At 26.4% G+C, this 18,666-nt stretch overlaps 1 protein-coding gene across 4 annotated transcripts; it reads left to right on the top strand.

Annotated features, from left to right (window-relative positions):
* Positions 1-1,372: 1,372 nt before the first annotated feature.
* On the top strand, positions 1,373-17,009 carry LOC145848033 (DENN domain-containing protein 1B-like). 4 transcript variants are annotated; one of them, XM_082953835.1, is made up of 20 exons: positions 1,373-1,508; positions 1,979-2,043; positions 2,279-2,331; positions 2,448-2,500; positions 3,005-3,266; positions 3,358-3,411; positions 3,716-3,826; positions 4,751-4,900; positions 5,092-5,196; positions 5,576-5,748; positions 6,612-6,786; positions 8,340-8,375; positions 8,885-8,986; positions 9,272-9,333; positions 9,726-9,806; positions 11,353-11,542; positions 12,409-12,487; positions 13,637-13,685; positions 14,706-14,901; positions 15,856-17,009. In XM_082953835.1, the coding sequence occupies exons 1-20, from the start codon at positions 1,456-1,458 to the stop codon at positions 16,321-16,323; spliced, it is 2,517 nt and encodes an 838-aa protein (XP_082809961.1). In that variant the 5' UTR covers positions 1,373-1,455; the 3' UTR covers positions 16,324-17,009. The 4 variants fall into 4 exon arrangements, with proteins under 4 accessions (XP_082809961.1, XP_082809942.1, XP_082810004.1 ...); XM_082953816.1 differs by having other exon boundaries at positions 8,858-8,986; XM_082953878.1 differs by lacking the exon at positions 8,885-8,986.
* Positions 17,010-18,666: the final 1,657 nt, after the last annotated feature.

Here is an 18,666-nt window from a genome sequence, read left to right as displayed (position 1 = left end):
TTATCAAAAAGATAAGTTTTTTCTGTGTCATTTGAAAATTTTTCACAATTAAAAAAAACATGTTTGAATTAACTTTACAGTATCATTTCAATGTTACTATTTAAAACAAGTTTTTTCCTTGAATTAAATTTTATACTTAAAATGTCCAGAAAACTTGATTTTAAAAACCTGGAAGAAATTTACAAAAAATATTTGGCAACCCGAAGAAAGTAGAAGTAATATAAAAGTACAAAGCATTGGTCCTCAGAACTTTAAGATACTTTGCCTAGAACAGTGAATTATTGAAAAATCTGTGTACATTATATCAATGATAAAAATTTGTGCACTATAAATATTTTCTTTTCAGATGTTTATTTTTTAAAGTTTTTAATGTTTTTGATAGTATAACATAACTTTATTCATATTCTTTATCTTATGCTTACTATAAAATATTTTATGTACACAACTGTGCAAAATGAACATTAGCTTTAAGATATTTGCAACAAAAGTACAATTTTTTTTAGGTTGTTTTATAAAGTCAGGCTAGTTTTTAGTCACTCAGGCTAGTTTTTTTATCAAAAAAGTGGCAACCCTGAACAGTTTATGCTTAACTTCCAAGTATAATGAATACAATAGTTTTAATTAAATAATACCTTACCAATTTATTTATAACTCCAACTGATAATTGGTGCTGTCAAATTATACTTTATAATTTTTAAATTAAACTATTAACTGCAAAATGTGTATTTCATTTAAATTTGAGTTGGATAATATGAAATTCTAATTTTAATAAGAAATTAGTCTTTGCTATAGATTAAAAAATCAAACTTTGAAATTGAGAACATAAACGTTTTAGTATTTATATGGCACTTATAGCATGTCATAAGTTTTTTATATTTACCAAAAGTGTCAGGTAAAAAAATTGTCAATGATATTGAAAATTAATATTATTTAAAAAAATGTATATAAGTTTTATTGTTATTAATTCAATTTCAGTTGACTGTTGATAAAGTTAATGCTTTATTACTGTTATATAAAACTAGTGATTTTAATTTCGAAAAATGTATAAATTTAAGTAGTTTACATAATAATAAGTGGTTTTTACAATTACTTTTATACATGTATTAAATATACTGGTAAATATAGTTTTAAAAGTTATTTTAGAGATAGTAACCAATTTCTTGATGATTTTAAAATAGTACAGGCAACTTAATTATATACTAAAAAGCTAATAGTTTTTAGATATGAAAAATTTAAAACAACTCATTTAAAAAAAATCTGTTTGTCATTGTATAACATATACTTTATTTTACTTTTTCTGTAAGTTGTTATTTATAAGTAAAAATGTTACTTGAATTGTACAAAAAAAAATCCTTTTATATGTTGCAGATATTTTATTTTAATTTATTGTACTTTTAACTATTTTGAAAAATGCTATTGAGATAATTATATGTTGTCAAACAATCATACCTTGCCATGACTTTTCATGCTAAAACAGAGTATCTAGATTGCCATGGTTCAAGATTAAGGTAAAGCTTGTTAATTTTTACAAAATGTACTCTTTTGTGTTAACTTAAAAACGTTTTACTATCTACAGGTGTTAAGAACTTTTTTTTTTTAATTTAAATTGAAATTATTTTTATTTGAAAATTAAACACTTAGTCTAGTTTAAGTGTACTTTAATATTTTTGGTAGATAAGCTAATATCTTATAAAGTATAAAAAATGTAGACTTCAAAGAAACTAGCTTCAAATTAACTTTGAAACAACTATAACTAAGTGTGTTTTTTGTTTGAAAATTATAAAAACACATTTCTTGATGCTATTTTGAATAAAGGTGTTTTAGTTTTGTAAGTTAAGGTATCTACTTTTTACAAAAGGTGTCCTAGATTTAAATTGCATGATTGTACTTTTGTTATAAACAAAATTGTTTTTAGTTTTTTAAGTTCTAAAAAACTTTAAAAACATAATAAACCATTGAGTATTAATGTATTAAACAGAAAAGATGTAAAAAAGATTTTTCAATACTTTCTTGTTCTTGAGCACAATACATCAACTAAATGTGGTTAGTCTTTTATAGTTATGTATGAAATAGTACTTATTTTTTTAAGAAACTTTTGTTAATAGTATTTAATGGTTTTACTTATCAATTATAATTACATGGAAAGTAATTATGCTTGAACTTTTTAAATAGTAGATTATATATCTTATCTCAACTTAGTATCCAATTTTATTATTAAAATGAAAATCATACAGGTGTTTCTGAAAAAAAGTTCAATAAATTTATTAAAACTTTTTAGGATGTGAAATAAAGTTTAGATATCCTCCTGAGAATTCCCAGTCTGTTGAAGATGTAAGTAAAATTATTTTATCACATGGCTATATCAAGTATTAAAAGAAGCATACTTTTGTTGCATTTTTTTTAAAGAGACCATTTTACAAACAGTAATGATTATTATAATTTTGCAGGAAATGGTTCAAAAATCATTACCTTTTTGCTTCCCATTTAATGTGACTTCGAGGTTTGGTTTTCACTTTTTATTAAGCATTATAAATGTAGATATTATTTTATACATTTTTAATTATTCTTAAAGAATTATAGTATATTTTTATTCTCTTTTGGTGCTGATTTTATATATAAAAAATATGTTAGTAATAGAGTTTAGTTGAATTTTTATGTTATTATAAGTATATTTTTCAAAAGAACCCAAATTTGTTCTGTTTTTTAAACACATGTTTCACATATGTAGTGTTTAAAACTATTCAGCTTTTGATTTTACAAATATTTCGTTATTGTTAGCTACAAAAGCTATTTTATTTTGTATAAGTTTTAAGCTTTTAATAACTGGGTTTTTTAAGGAATTACTAAGAATTAAGATAGCTAAGTTTTTAACTTAACAATAAGTAATTCATTTTTTAACCGTGTTATAAAGTGTTAACCTTTGACCAGAAAAAAAAAGTTTTGTTTTCTTAAAGACCTTAAATAGTTCTTAGTGTGAAAATAAGTTTATTTATTTTGACTACAGCACACTTCGAGGCGGCCACTTCACATTTACCTTCACCGATTTGGACGGAAACTTCCAGTTTGGCTTCTGTAAATACATTCCCTCCACCAACACTTGCTACTGCCTCGGAAGCCTGCTGCCATGGTTTGAAATATTCTACAAAATACTCAACTACAGCCACGAGCTGTTGATGAGCAGCGGTGAAGACGGTTTGAAGTCTTTTCTTGACACTTTGATCAAGTTGGATAAACCTGCAGTGAATGAAAAAGTTTTCATAAACCAGGTGATCTTATCAATGTGTTTTAAAACTAATTAAGTTTATTTATAAGATTGTTTTTACTCAACATAGTTTAAGCTTGTATAATTTTTTACAGACTATTACATTCGATGCACCTTGTCCTATATCAATGCCATCTATACCTGAAAATGTAAGTTGATTTTGTATTCATAAATTTGAAGCTGCACAACTAAAATTTTTAATATTTCATTAAAATTTATAGTAAACTAAGTTTATCAGTAAAATACTTTCTGCAAAACAAATTGAATTTACTTTTCCCAACCAGACATTTTCTTGTAAATCTATTCCACTAAACAGAAAATTTTCCATCCCTAGTTTACATAAATGGTCACACGCAAGTTGTTTATGTCATTTTTGTTTTCCTTGGTCTTCTTAATATAACTTGAAACCGTTTATGAGTTTAAAAACGTATAACTGCATTTTTTTGATGACAGAGGAACATATCTGAGTACACGCTCGCCGTGGACCGGGGGCTGATGCTGCAGGTGTTTGCCAGCATGATGAACGAACGGAGGATTGTGTTCACCTCGAACCACCTCAGCACTGTTGGTTTTCATAAAATTTATTGTTTGTTTAACGTCTGAAATATCTAAAAAAAACTTTGTTTAGCAATTTTGTTGTTTTTTGACATTACTAAGAGATTTAAAGGTGGCTTTACTAAAAAGTTTCTAACTTTTTATTTTTTATTTATTTTAAATGTATATAAGAAATAGTTTTTTATTAATGTAATAACTAGGAAAATCAATTAAATAAAAATCTTAAGGAAAGACTATACGAAAACAATTTTTTCTAAAGTTATTATAAACTTTGGTTTTTTAACTTGAAAATAAACTCAAATATTGAAACTTTTAAAATTCTTATAAATTATTAAGATTTGAACAACTCTTTGAGTAATACTTAATAAATCCTTCTATTGATAAATTGCTTTGAAGAAAATAAGGCTATTAATTTTTAGATTATTTTTATATGTTTTTCTGTAAAATTTACTTAAACATTGCTATTTAATTGTAGTTTGTTTAATGGTGTCAAAAGTACAAAAATTTTTTGAAACTATTTGTTTCATTTAAGTCTTATAAAGTTTATAAACCACGAAATAAAACTATAATCAGTTTATATTAAATAATTAGAATTTTTTTTTCCTATTTTTTGTAATGTTAGAAAATATTTACAGCTTTATTTTGTCTAAAAAAATAAAAAAACTTGTTAGTTTTATATTCTTCATTGTTTTCAAGTTATACCTAAAACAGCTCTAACCTACTAACAGCAGCAAAACAAGGGTTTATTGAAATTTTTATCAAAGCTTGTCATATTGAAATTAGTCAAAATAAAAACACAAAAACCCCAACCTATTGAAAAAAATTCTTTACAGTCAATAGAAACTGGTAACAAATTACAATAAAAAGAAACAAGTGTTTTACACTGTACGACTGATTGAATTTGATAATAAACTATTTTAATAACAAACACAGTTGACAGCGTGCGTGTACAGTGCCGAGTCCCTGCTCCGTCCCATGCACTGGCAACACATCTTCATTCCGGTGCTTCCCCCTCAAATGATCGATCACGTGTACGCTCCCATGCCCTTCATCATCGGCGTGCACTCCTCCGTCATGCCGCAGGTTTGTTTGAAAGAAAGTGGTTATTGTTTTTTAATTGGAAATATTTCGAGGCTCCTTTTATTGTGTAAATGCTGATGTTTTTAATGAAAGTCAACAATTTTGATATTTTTAGATTTTTTTTATGATCAAAAATAGACCATAAAATTCGAAATCTGTTTTCAAATTGATTTACAAAACTAAGTTACGCTTAGGTGGAAAAGATGATATCACAAGGTGAAGAGATAGCAGTGTTGTACATCGATGAAGAAAAATTTCAGACTTTTTATGATGATCTGGGAGACCTTCCCAGTGATTCTGTTAGTTACTTTCGTTATGTATTTAAATTTGTTTAGCGAATTTTATTAAATTTAAAATTTTAAAGTTTGTATAAAAGTTCCTGTTTGTTATGTAATTAACCTAAGAAAAAACGAAGCTAATTTTAATTAGATTTTTCTAATTCTATATAAAACCGTCACTAAATCTTCAATGAATTATTTTAATTTTAGCTATTATTTCAAATATATCTAAGTAAATCAAGTATCATACAACTTTATAATTATAACTTTTTTCTTTCAATTTAGTTGCTGAACTGTCAACAACATCTGTTAATAGTTGCTGAACTGTTAACAGCAGTCAGTAAAATTAAAGTCCTACCTTTAGTATCTTAAGCACTTTACTTACTTCAATGCTTTGCAGGCTTTGTACTTGAACTCCCTGCTGAAGAAGCCTGATATAAGGCAAGGCACCAACCTGTCGCTCGCCTACCTCAAGATGCAGGCCAGGCTGCTCGGACCCTACAGAAACGGTATCAGGCTGCATGAGAACAAAAACCTCGTCTTCGATCAAGATTGCTTCTTGGAATCCTTCAAGTGAGTTTGTTGTAACAAGTTGTAGATGATTGTAGTTTTTGTGTAATTACAGTAAGTTTGAAATAAAATCTAAGACTTTGGTGAATTAAAATCTTATGTTTTAATTTAATACTATTTAAAACTATAGATATCTCATTGTTGATGGTTTAGTGATAAGAACAAATTTTAAAACTTTTTTTGTAGTAAAGATGAATGTTATAAAATGTTTTTATCATAAATTTACCGTGAGAAAATTTAAACAACTAGTTTTAATATTGTGAAAGTCATTTTTTACAGTTTTAATATTGATTTTAACAATTGTTTTATGTACACATAGTCCCTAATTTCATACTAAATAATTTTTTGTATTTTAAAAAGTTTCCTTAAAACTTAAATTATTGAATTTTTGTTTAATAATTAAAATAGTATAATTTTGAAAAATAGAAGCGAAGTTTGTCTTTTAACTTTAAAAAATCCAGTTATTTATATCTTAGCTCAAATTCTTGATATTCATGCATTTAAGTATTTGTAAATAAAAACATTGTATTAAAATATTTTATTCTTACCTTTTGGTGTTGCCAATGAGGTAGAGTATGTATATAAATATAATTGGTAAATCATATGAGCTAATATTTATAGAACAGTATTTTGAAAATAAAATTGTGATGTCTTTTTTATTTAAAAAAAGTACATATAGACATTCTTTACAAAATAGTTAATTTAAAGTAATTTACGGTCACAAAAGCTTTACTTTTGATTCTAAAGTTTTACGAGATAAAAAATATTTTTATCAACAAAAAAAAGTATTTAAAAAAAGCTCGGACTATTTCTTAAAGACTTTTTAAAAATTCACATTCATTATTGATTTAAATTTTTTTGCACAGATCCACATCTCAGAAGGAGTTCTATAGGAACCTGTCTCAATTGCAGTGTTTCAAGGAGTTCGTGGAAGGGCGGATAATCATGCTGAACACGGGTGTGGGTTTCAGCGGCAGCTTCGAACAAGAGATCAACAGCTTGGACGACCTCAAGAAAAACGACTGGATGGACTTTGCCAAGGTTTGTTTGTATACGTGAAATACTATGTTTGTTTTTTAATTGTTCAAAATATAAATTTAAGTGTTTGTTAACAAAAGATTCCAGTGAAACAAGTTCACTGGAATGCATAATAAAAACAAATTATACAGTATCCTTAGTTTATTGTACCGACATATGTTTCTGTGTGTTAATGGATTAATACACTTCAACTGGCTTCTGTAAAATATAAATATTGTAAAGAAAAATTTGAGAAGTTAAGGTAGAAATCTGTAGAAATTGTATTTTTTTTAATTTTTCTTATTTCTTTCTTTCTTTATAGGGTTTTATCCTAACCCTTACCCTCGGTTAGTAACTTTTTTTTTTTGTTTATTTTATATTTCTAGCTTTTCATTTTTATTTTTTATTCTTGTTATATATATCTACTTTACTTCGTAAAAAAATAAACCTTCGCGCAAAAGTGACCCTCCGTGCAAAAGTGACCTTGATGCTAATATTTAAAGTGAAACTAAAGTTTGTTATAAACACCACTTTGCTTATTTTCTCTAGACTTCGAATTTTATGAATATTTAATTAAACAGTTTAATTTTCTTATTTTTTCAAACAGAAATAGTAAATTAATTACTTAATAACAAGTAAGTAGATAAAATTTGTATTTATGTTTTATCCATAAGATTAATATATAAAAACAAATTATACAGTAATCTTCCTTTATTGTACCAACATATATTTCTGTGTGTTAACGAATCAACACACTTCAACTGGGTTCTGTAAAAAATTAAATACTGTATTGAAACAATAGATGCTAAAGTAGGTGTATACATGTGTTCGTTAAAATTAAAATAAAATAATTTCTACATATTTTAAGAGGTTAAGAGTTGATAATAGGTAAAATACTTAATATTAAATCCGACTGTTAAAAAACTATATAAAATTTGTAGTTGTTAAGTCTAAATTAAGTATAAAAGTATACTAAAATATACAACAAAATAACAAATCATAATATAAACAAACCGCTTACTTTAATTGAAAGAATAACTAAATTCAAATTTATTTTACCGTTGCCAATGATTGAACATAACTTAAGTAAAAAATTAGGTATTTTACCTATTATTAACTATTAACCTCTAAAAGTATGTAAAAATTATTTAATTTTAATTTTAATGAACACATGCTTATACCTACTTTAGCTTCTATTCTTTTTTTACAGTGTTTATTTTTTTTACAGAACCCTGTTGAAGTGTGTTAATCCGTTAACACAAAGAAACAATTGTCGGTACAATAAAAGAAGGATACTGTATAATTTGTTTTTATCATATTTGTTTTTTATTTATAAGTAGAAATGCTTGTTTAAACAACCAAACGTATAATAATAAATTTATCAGAAAAATGTTAGAAAAGTAATTTTAAGTTACTTTTTGTAAATTACTTTAAAAGTACAGTTTTTTTGAATAAAACTTATCTTTGGTATTTTTTGGAACATAATTAGTTTTTGCATATTAATCTAATTAAAAAGTAACATAGCTGTAATAACTTTCATTCGTATTATTTTTTTCAATGAACTTTAATTTTTTTAGAAAGGAGGAAACGTTTTAATGTCTCAAGTCAAAAAGGTTAGGTCTTGTAATTTTTTTCCGAAAAAAAAATTGTGTGTTGCACATTTAATTAAAATTTTACTGCTTTACAGATTTTTAAGATCGCAGAAAATGTGGTAAACTTTCTTTTGTTAAAAACTTTATGTTATTTTAAATAATTTTTTACTTAAAAGTTTACGCTTTTAATTAATAAGCTATAAAGTAAAACTTTATAGCAGTTTTTTTTTCATGTCGATTTTTTTTTATTTACATTCCAAATATTTTAATAAAATATTTGAGCTCAGTAAGTTATAACAAAAAAAAACTTAATTTGCAATTAAATCTAAATGAATTTGTTAAGGCAGCTCGTTTCATATTTTTTTGCTTTACTTAATTTAAACTCTTAATTTATAAGTTAAAAGAATACTTAACAAAATCAAAATACATTAATATAAAAACCATATGTTTGTGAGTGTTTTCAAATCAAAGCTAATTTCTACTGCTTGTATTTTTGTATATAGTGTGCAAAGCTCGCACGTTTCGTACAGGCCCGCCACAACATGAAGAACCTGTCCAACCAGCTCAAAAACCCCCAAAGCGAGAAACCTGCGTTCGTCAGGTCCAAAACATTGGCTGAGGAACCACAAAGAGTTAGTTTTTGCTATTTCACAGGTTTTTGACGCGCTTGTTTGGTTTTGCAGTGTTTTCGTTTTGAACTTAGTTGACTGTGTATATGTCTTTATTTTATTTAGTGTAAATTATATATTTCATATAATAAAGTATTTACTTTTTTAATTGGTAAAGTTCCTCTTTTGTCCAATATAAACTTTTTTATGTACAAACAACAATGCTTTAGAAATAAGTAACAATCACTTGAATGTGACAAAGCAGCCATGAGAAACTGCATATAAACTATTTACAACAAACTGTTGCAGCTACGACCGACGAGACCCCCGTCAATACAGCCTCGTCTACAAGCCAATTCAGTTGATGACAGGTTCGTTTTCTCATTGTCGTTCGGTTGTTTTTATTGCTAACTTTCCAATTTAGTTAATAGCTGTTTAGAATTTTGTCGAAGCAACAGTTGTTTTTAATTCATGAAATTTTGAAGCAATCTCAACGAAACAGTTTTGTTTTAATTGGTAAAATTGGCTGTCAAGTTTTTGGTTTTCTTAATTTAGCAAACTTAATTTCTCTTTATTTTTCTTTGGTGCGTTTTTACTGTTTTTGAGAAATTATAAGCAGTTATATATTTTTTCAAATCCATCAATACAAGTTTGATTGTTTTTCGAGCAAAACTTTAAGGCGCTACTCAAAGCCAAAACAAAATATATTAGAAGTATTAATAATCGAAACTAAGGTACATTTTTTTCAAAACTGTTTCAATAGAAGGAAAGTACCGAAAAGGAACCCGCCGCCTCGACCCCCGCCCCCCAAATTTACAAAAAGACAATCAAGAAAAATTTCCCGGTATTTTGTGTTTAAAAACAAAACCTTGAAAATAATGCACAAGTGTTAATGTAAAAGCATGTTAAATTAAAAATACCTTTTTTTGTTTAAATGTTGCACCATGCTTGTTTGGTATGAAAGTTATGCGTTATTGCTTATAAGATCTGTAGTTTTTTTTTTTTGGTCATCATTTTGTTTTGTTAACAATCAGTTATTGACTACATTCCAACTAAAAGTTATTGAATTAACTACTCATAAAACTTCTTAAAGTTTGTTTAAGTACTTGTATATGTTTTTATTATTAGTTTATTACTTAATTTTTATATGAAAAAATATTTAAAATAATATTAAAATTAGTTTTATTTTTATTTCGCTTGCTTTTGATTTGACAAAATTATTACATTTTTTCTTTAATAAATGTTGAAAGCATGTAACTACTAACAGTTACCTGGAGTTTAAAATTTTTCTTTATAAAGATAGTTTTTTAAAACTGTCATATATTTTTGCTAAATTTAAAATGGATTTATTTTTTATTATTACTGTTGTTTTTATGTTTGAAGTAAAGAGTGTAGTATACAATTATTACTTTTTACTGCAACGCTGTTAACCGTTTTTTAAATTAATTATTTTATTAAAACAAACTCAAGTTAGTTAAATTATACTAAAATATTTCAAACTATTTTTAATATATTTTTTTGTTTAGCATGTTTTTACCTTGATATTCTCTAATTATGACTTTTCTTTGAAAAATTTTTGTCCGTAAGTATCAATAATGATCTGTGAAATACTTAAAAGTAGTAAATGAAAGTGTCCTGTTTATGGAGTGCAACTAAAATTGTTTTTTAACTCATATTTTTCATTTGTAGAATATTTTTGGTTAGCATGTTTTTTAGCTTGACTTTGATTGAGAAGCTTTCATGAAAAAGTATTAAGTATATCAACAGTTTTTTGTAAGATAGTTATCTCGTTTTGCATGCTTAATTGTAAATATTAAATTTATTTTACTTTTTTATAGAATTTAACTAGGGCTGCTTGATTTAATCATAATTTTTTCACAATTAAAGTTATAAAATAGTACTAAAATAAATATGTTTAAACTTGATTTATATTTAGTACAGTAAAATTTCCTGTAAAATTCTTTAAAAAAACAAAAGCATTCACTTTTAATTAAAAACTTATCAGATAACATTAATTTAGAATGGTTTTTAGATTGATATTTAAATCATGATTTTTTTTTGATAAATTTTTATGTAAACTTATAAATATAACAATAGTTTACTGAAAAATAATTACCTTGATTCGGATGCTAAATTTTAAAATTTGATTTATTTATCCTGTTTATTCAATATATCTGGGGCTGTGTGATTAACTCATACTTTTCTCATAGTTATCGCATAAAATAGTGTTACACTATTTATGTTTATTCAACTTGCACTTTTATTTTATACAGTAAAGTTTCCTGTAAAGTTCTTAAAAAAACATTAGAATTTATTTTTAACTCAAAAGCGATCAACACACATTAATCACAACAAAAATTAAATTTGTAAACAAGTTCAATTGTAATCAGCACTCGCGTCTACACCCCGATGGACTTCAAATCGTCATCCAGCGATCAGGACGCCACCACGCCATCCAGCGAGCGAGCTGACACGCCACCTTGCGGTAAGTTTTCCAGGACGCTGTCGGACGCGTTCCACTTTCCCGACACGAGCATCGTGGACGACATGAACGAGCAGTTTGATGAAATTCAAAAAAACGTTTGTTTTTACATTAATACGGTATAAAAATTTTACATTTATTTAAGCACTGACGAGGTCTTTGACCGAAACTTAGTTTGTAAAATAAGTTCTTGAAAGAAAAAATCCATTATTTCTCCTCCAGTAGTTGAGATCTCTCTATTTGTTTTCTTAAAACCAAAACATATAAAATTAATACGGTATATTTCAAAAAAGAAAATATTTACAAATTTTTTTTTTGTTGCTAGTTGGGGAGAAACTTTATGATGCCGCGCTTTGAGTTATTGTTAAGGATAAACTCAATTTTTTTTACCGAAACTGGTTCTAACTTATTTCAGTTATGTGTTTTACCTACTTGTTAGGTCTTTGAATGTTTAGTCACCACATCAGGGTTTCCCAAAGCGACCGATATTGCCCTGTTTTGGTTATCAGACGGCGTTAGTTAGTAAGGCGATAAAACAGTAAATGGGTTGATAGCTAGTAAAAGGGTGTTACCCAATGATGGGTGTTTATTTTTCAAATCTTTGCCAAAGGGGCGCCTATGAAAATGAGTTTGGGAAACCTTGCACTAGATGATTTTAACTATTATTTTCTTTTAATTATTTATTTCACTTTTGTTTGAAGAAGTTAAAATTATTATTTTTTTGTTTATTCAGTTTTTATTTGTCTATTCTATTTTTTCCTTAAATAACTTATTCTACTGTTTAACTATATAGTTTGTTTATTAATCAATAAAAAGCCAAACAAATTTTAGCTAACTTAAATAAATATTTTAGTTAAAGTATGAAATACCAATAATTATAAATGTTTTTTTTGATTTGATATATTTTGTTACGCGTATAACTACGCATTTCCAATGGGTATCGAATTTTGTTTAATTTCTACAGATGGGCAGTTTGACTAGCAGTGAAAATAACTCACCAGACAAAAAACAATCAACACAGCTACTAATTGACTTTTCAGAAGGTTTGTTGACTTATGATAAACTTACTTGAGCTTCAAAATATTGTCAAAAGTATATATCCGAAATTAAATGTAATTGCAATTTTCAAATTTAAGTAAAAAAATGTTTTTTGTTTTGCTTTTTTTGTTTATAAATATACATATATAAAGCTTGTTCCGTTAGCTTCAATAATTTTGTACTAAGCCTATGATTTGTAGAAAATAATGATAGTTTAGGTTTTTACTAAATGCTTTTTTAATAAATCCATGAATTGTAAATCTTTAAGTATAAACTGTTTAATGTTAATGCTGTTATTTTATTTAATACTGGTTTTCAGTAGACAAGGGTTTATATTTTTAGTAGTTTTCAGTGGTAACTTAATTTAAACGTTTTAAAATATCTTTATGTGTAGTAAAATTATAACATGCGAAACAGTGTGTAATATTTTAAAGTTGTATAACTTTATTTATAGTTGTACTATATCAATGATGTTTAGCTCTGTAGGTAGTATAAACTTTATATTAGTATAAAATTTACTTCTCTACTAAAATTAACTCATATTTTATATACAAAATATTTTATTTGTGTATTTTAATGGTACCACCACCTTATAAAAATAATGTACGAATAATATAGTTATAAAAATAATAGTTTAATTTTTTCTATAAGTACAATCCATAAAATTGTTTTTTTTTGATAAAAAAATTTAAGCTAAGTTTTAGTTTAGTAGTGTTTTCTAATTTTAAATAATAAAAGTAAAACATAAGTTTTATTGATAATCACTTTTTCAGAACTTTTAATTAGATAGAGCTTGTTAATACTACAACTTAACATAAAAGCTTTTTGATAGGTAGTCTATCTTTAATCACGACCTAAACTTATTACTTAAAAAAAAACTAAATAGTTGTACATAAGCGATTGCCAAAAAAAATTACGTAAACTACAACTATTTTAGAGCTACATAGTAAAAAGCAACTTTAGTGAGCTAATGAGCACATAAAAGTTACTATTTGTTATTACACAAGCTATTAGCATTAACAACGAGTTTTTCATGTTCGTTTTTCTCAACTGTAAACAAACGCTACTTGCTCTATTTAAAAATGTTATGACTCATAAAAACAAGTAACTAGCCATTACTTTTCCAAGGTAAAATAAGTTAATAAAATTTGCAGGTACTACTGGAATTTCTGAAAGTGTTAATGAAACTTGTCAAACAAACAAGTAAGTTATATGTGGAAGTTTCAAAATCAAACGTGATAGTCGTTCTTTTAATTTTATACTTTGTAAAAGTAGTTTTCTTTCATTTTTTCTTTGATATTTTTTGAAATATATTTGCATTACAACATTGTTTTTCACTACATTAACTTTTTATATTTTATTTGTTGAACATTTTATAATTGATTTTTAATTTTTCTAGGATTATTTGTTAAATATTACTTTAGTTGCGAAACTAAAATAAAGTTACAAATATTAATATATTAAAGAAAACAACTTATCACACTGTAAAACTATTTTTATTTTATTCTTATTCTAAATTTTTAAAAGCTTTAAAAAAGTTTAATTTAGACTTTAACAGCTAAGTTGTTAACGTTTTTTATGCCAAAAAGACTTTTTAAATTGTCAGTTGTTTATAAAAGACAAATTTATCTTTCCTTTTTAATCAATAAGATTCACAAATAAACTGTCATGAAAATTTAAAAGCTTCTTGAATTTCAAGTTGACTTCATTCTAAGTTTAAAAATGTTAAATTTCATACTTTTTACTTTATACTTTTGTAACTTTTCATTCTAAATTTTTCTTTTAAATTTTAGTTCAAACAATTATTTTTGTTTTAAAGCAGAGTATTTTTTATTGAAGAACTTATTACAATAACTTTTTTATACAAGTCTAAATGTTTTTTAAGTTCTTAAGTGCTACTAATTTAGTTGAATGTAATATTTTTTTAGATAGTTTATATATATAAATATTCTTTAATTATAATCAAACACACTTAGACTACACTATATTCAATATAGAAAGTATTTTAATCGAAATATTTCGAATGGTGTTTAATAACAATTGTTTTTTAGAATATTTTCTTCGGAATATACAAGATTATTTGTGTCATTATATTTTTATATTGAATTATATACTACAAGATATAATTACAATAAAGTTTATGTTTTGTCGAAACAGCTTGCACTAATTTCTATTAACAACGTTAATATTTATGTATGAATGTTTCATCAAACTTATTTTCAGGCAAGGCAGCGAACTAGATGATATTTTTACATCTTCTCTCACCTCAATGCATGATGACATTTCTTTAGAGCCTCCGCTGGCCATGCTCCAGCCCTTTCCATATGACAATACTCCTTCCATACCTTTAATAGATGACAGTTCTCCTGTCAAACCGTTGACAAGTGACAATTCTTCAAAACAAAAACCCGCACCTCAAGTTTGTCCTCTTCAATTATTCTCGTTGCAAACTGGCTATAAATGTGTCAATGTTATATTTTTAGTTCTATATTGAACAATGGTAGTTCTAATTTTATATAAAGTAGACATATTTTCGAGATTTTATTTTATTAGATTCAAATTGAAAAAAAAAAGTTTCATCCTGTAGGTCCTGTAGGTTGTAAATTAAATCTGTAAATAGTTATTTATCTTTAACTTATTTTTTTAAATAATTTTTTCATATGTTAATTATAACTGGTATTTATTACGGCCATCATCAACAAAGTTGAGATGCTTCGCGCCATCAATAATAAATTATGAACTGCACGATCAACAACAACAACAGCAACAGAGACAACCTACGACCGGTTTCGTCTTTATAAGGACTCATCCGTCAGGCACATACTATAATCTCACAATAAGCTGACACTGTCTGAGACGTTGAGCTGTGAATTGTTTGGCTGTGTCAATTTTTTTCACTTTACCTACAAACGGTCGCTTCAGTACTTTGTACTTGATCCCGCTTGGTTAGATCTCAACAGTTTTTTTGCGACTATGCATACCTGACGTGTCCTAATAAGGACGAAATCAGTCGTAGGTTGTCTCGGATGTTGTTGTTGATCGTGCTGTAAAGTTAATAATTTATTAATTATTACTGAAAAACCCTACAAGGACAAGCATTGTTTTGTTATTAGAATATAGTTCGATAATATCTAGAAAATGTTTATGTTTTAAGGCGATTTAGACGAGTCGGCTGCAGTTGTAAGGTTTGAAAACTTTTTCATTCATAACATTATGCAAATGAGGTTAAGTAATAAAACAGCAGTATAATACGAACATATATACCTTTATCCCTAACCCACCTTACCCAGCTGTATAAAAACTAACCTATTAGGTGCCTTATATTTGCAGCCGACGCAATTTAGACAATGCTTACAAATAACTATTTTTACAGGAAAACAATTTTTTCGGAAACAACTTCGCTGCGACGAAAAAGCATGAAACAAGTCCGTTGGACACAGTTTTCTCATCAGCCGCCGAAACAAAGAAAGACGAAAGCTCACTGATCGATGGCTTCAACAACTTCGACCCTTACTCGCCCCTCTCGACCCAAAACCGCCAAAAAGTTCCCCCGAAAAAAGAAGAGGACCCTTTCAACAATCTCTTCGCTTCCTACGCGCCAACCCCCGCTCCGAGAAACCCCAAGTCGATGACGCTGCCGGCAAAAAACAACTTTTCAAAGACCAACCCGTTCAGCGTGGACGCTTCCACCAAGGCTGGTCCGAGCGGCCACTGGGACCCGGTGCGGCGAAACGACCAGAAAGTCGCTCGGAGCGGCTCGGAGTCCAACGCGGCCAGGGGTCAAGCGCAAGACGTGTTCTCGGACTTGCTGAGCATGTGGAAGGTGAAAGAGGGAATGTAGCAATGTCATTAGTAAGAGATTGCAGTGTTATATAAGTGGGTGGAAAATTATGAACAATCAGAAATTATGAATTTCAGAAAGGTTCCGTTCGTTGTTGTAGGCGGCGAAGTTTTGAATTTCCAACCGGTTTTAAGTTCATAATATTTTTAAGAAGATGGTTTAAGTCGGCTTTTTAAACAAATGACGAACCAATTGTTGATCGGTTTCGATTTTTGTAATTATGATTTACTTACTAAGCTTAGTTTATGTTTACGAAAATTAGGTTCTATATAATTGCTTTGAGTTCTGTTTTACTTTTATTTAAGTTTTATTCAAATTAAAGCATTTCTTTATAATGATTTAAATATTTTAGTTAAATTTTTCTTTTATAATACTAAAAATATTTATTTTTTTAAACATTAACATTCCTAAACCCTTTTTATACTGGAAATTTTTATCATTACATTTCATTGTGTAACTTTTCTTATTATAACAACATTGTTAGAGTTACTTCTTCTACTTATTCCATATGATTATACCTAATTTATTTATATTTTTGAAAAATAATTACTCTGTCTTTTCTATTGCATTGTTTTTTTTTTCATGCATAGCCATATATTTAATAAATTGTTGAAACACATCACTTTTAAGAATTAAGTTGAGTTTTTGAAACCAATTTATTTCTGCATTATTGTAAACTGGCATAAAGTTTTACAATATACACCTAACAAACTAAATAAATAAAAAGTATTTTGAAATTTTTTCAATAAAATTGTTTATGCTTGGTGCTCTTGTATAACTAATTTTTTTAAATATGTTTTTTTACTTATTTTACAACAGTTCAAAATGTACTTTATTTAATACAGTTTTTTATTTAATATTAGTTAACAAGCCTAATATTCTGTAATAATAAATACATGTTCATATTATTTTTTACATTGTTGAAAAACACTCCGCACACTTTTAATAATTTATTTCTTTAAAAATAGTGTAAGATTGTACGCTTTTTTTTATACACTAATGTAAAGTTTTGATTTATTTTGCATAAAATTTATAATCTATTATAGATAAAAAACAGTTTGAATTAGTCATTTTGACCAAGTTTTAAATGTTCAAATTAAGTAAGTCTGTACAATTTTCCATCTAGTTAGTATAAATATATATTTATGTTGCTAAGCATTTTTAATTTATTACTTAGTGTAAAAGACTTGATATTTTTCTTAACTTAAAACTATACTTTTAATGTTTAATGAAAAACTTATATGGAAAATATGTTACATTTAATTACCTCAATTTAAGTTCTAGTTAAAATCATTACATGCAGGGCTTCCACAAAACCTGGAATGCTGAAAAAACCTGGAACTTGAAAAACTATAAAAATAAGTAATTTTGGACAAAAATCACTGAAAAACCCGGAAAAACCTAGAATTTTAAACAATTTTTACATGTAAAGTAATCAAATTTCGATTTGAATCAAAAAATATAGATTTTTTTTTAATTAAAACACATCAAAATAGTTTTAAAACATTATTTCAATGTTGTTGTAGTAATTAAGACATTATCTTTTACCTTTAATTTAACTTTATACTAAAAATACACCCAAAAATTTTTAATATTATAATAATAATTAATATTATAATAGCTTATTATAATATTTTAGTTTATAGGTATTTGAAACAGTTTTAAGTCCGTACCTAGCGTACTCATATTATAAACTATAAAGAAAAATGACATGCGAAGATTTTTCTAATGATATTAGATATCATGTTTAAAAAAAGTATTATTTTTAGCTTATTTTAACACTTGAAGATAAACTTTATAAGCAAGAGCTGCCAAATAAATTTTGTAAAGTATTCTAAATACTAAAGAAAACTTAATTTGGTTTCACTAAAGTAATTTTTAAGTTTGATTTGTCTATATTAGTCGATAACACTTTTTTTAGAACATTTTGCCAAAAAATAGTTTTCTATAATTTTTAACTTTTTTTTTTGCAAACTTTTGCCAAATAATTTTTTATATTTTGCTTTTTTAAACCAAGTTTAAATTATAATCAAAGCTAGCTCCATGGCTTTTGCAAAAGTTGCTAGCTGTACAGAGTATTAAAGAAATGTTTTGTTATTTAGCAGTAAGTTTTTTTAGTGGAATTTATGTAATGTATATTTTTTAACTAGACTGGCAAAAGTTATTTTATAAAAGCTGTTATAAGATTGATTAGAAATAAACTTAGTTTTGTTTATTAATAGGATTTGTAGTTGTATATTAGTTGGATGAAGTCGGCTGTATAAACTTTTTTTTTTAAAGTTAACAAAAAAGATACTGTTTATCGTAGCAGTGTTATTACAAATATGCAAAGTAAGCTTAAAT

Source organism: Thalia democratica, chromosome 1, assembly GCF_965202585.1.
Source record: "Thalia democratica chromosome 1, ktThaDemo2.hap1.1, whole genome shotgun sequence".
In the NCBI taxonomy this organism is placed as follows: Eukaryota; Metazoa; Chordata; class Thaliacea; order Salpida; family Salpidae; genus Thalia; species Thalia democratica.
This window is presented reverse-complemented; position numbering and strand designations above follow the sequence as displayed.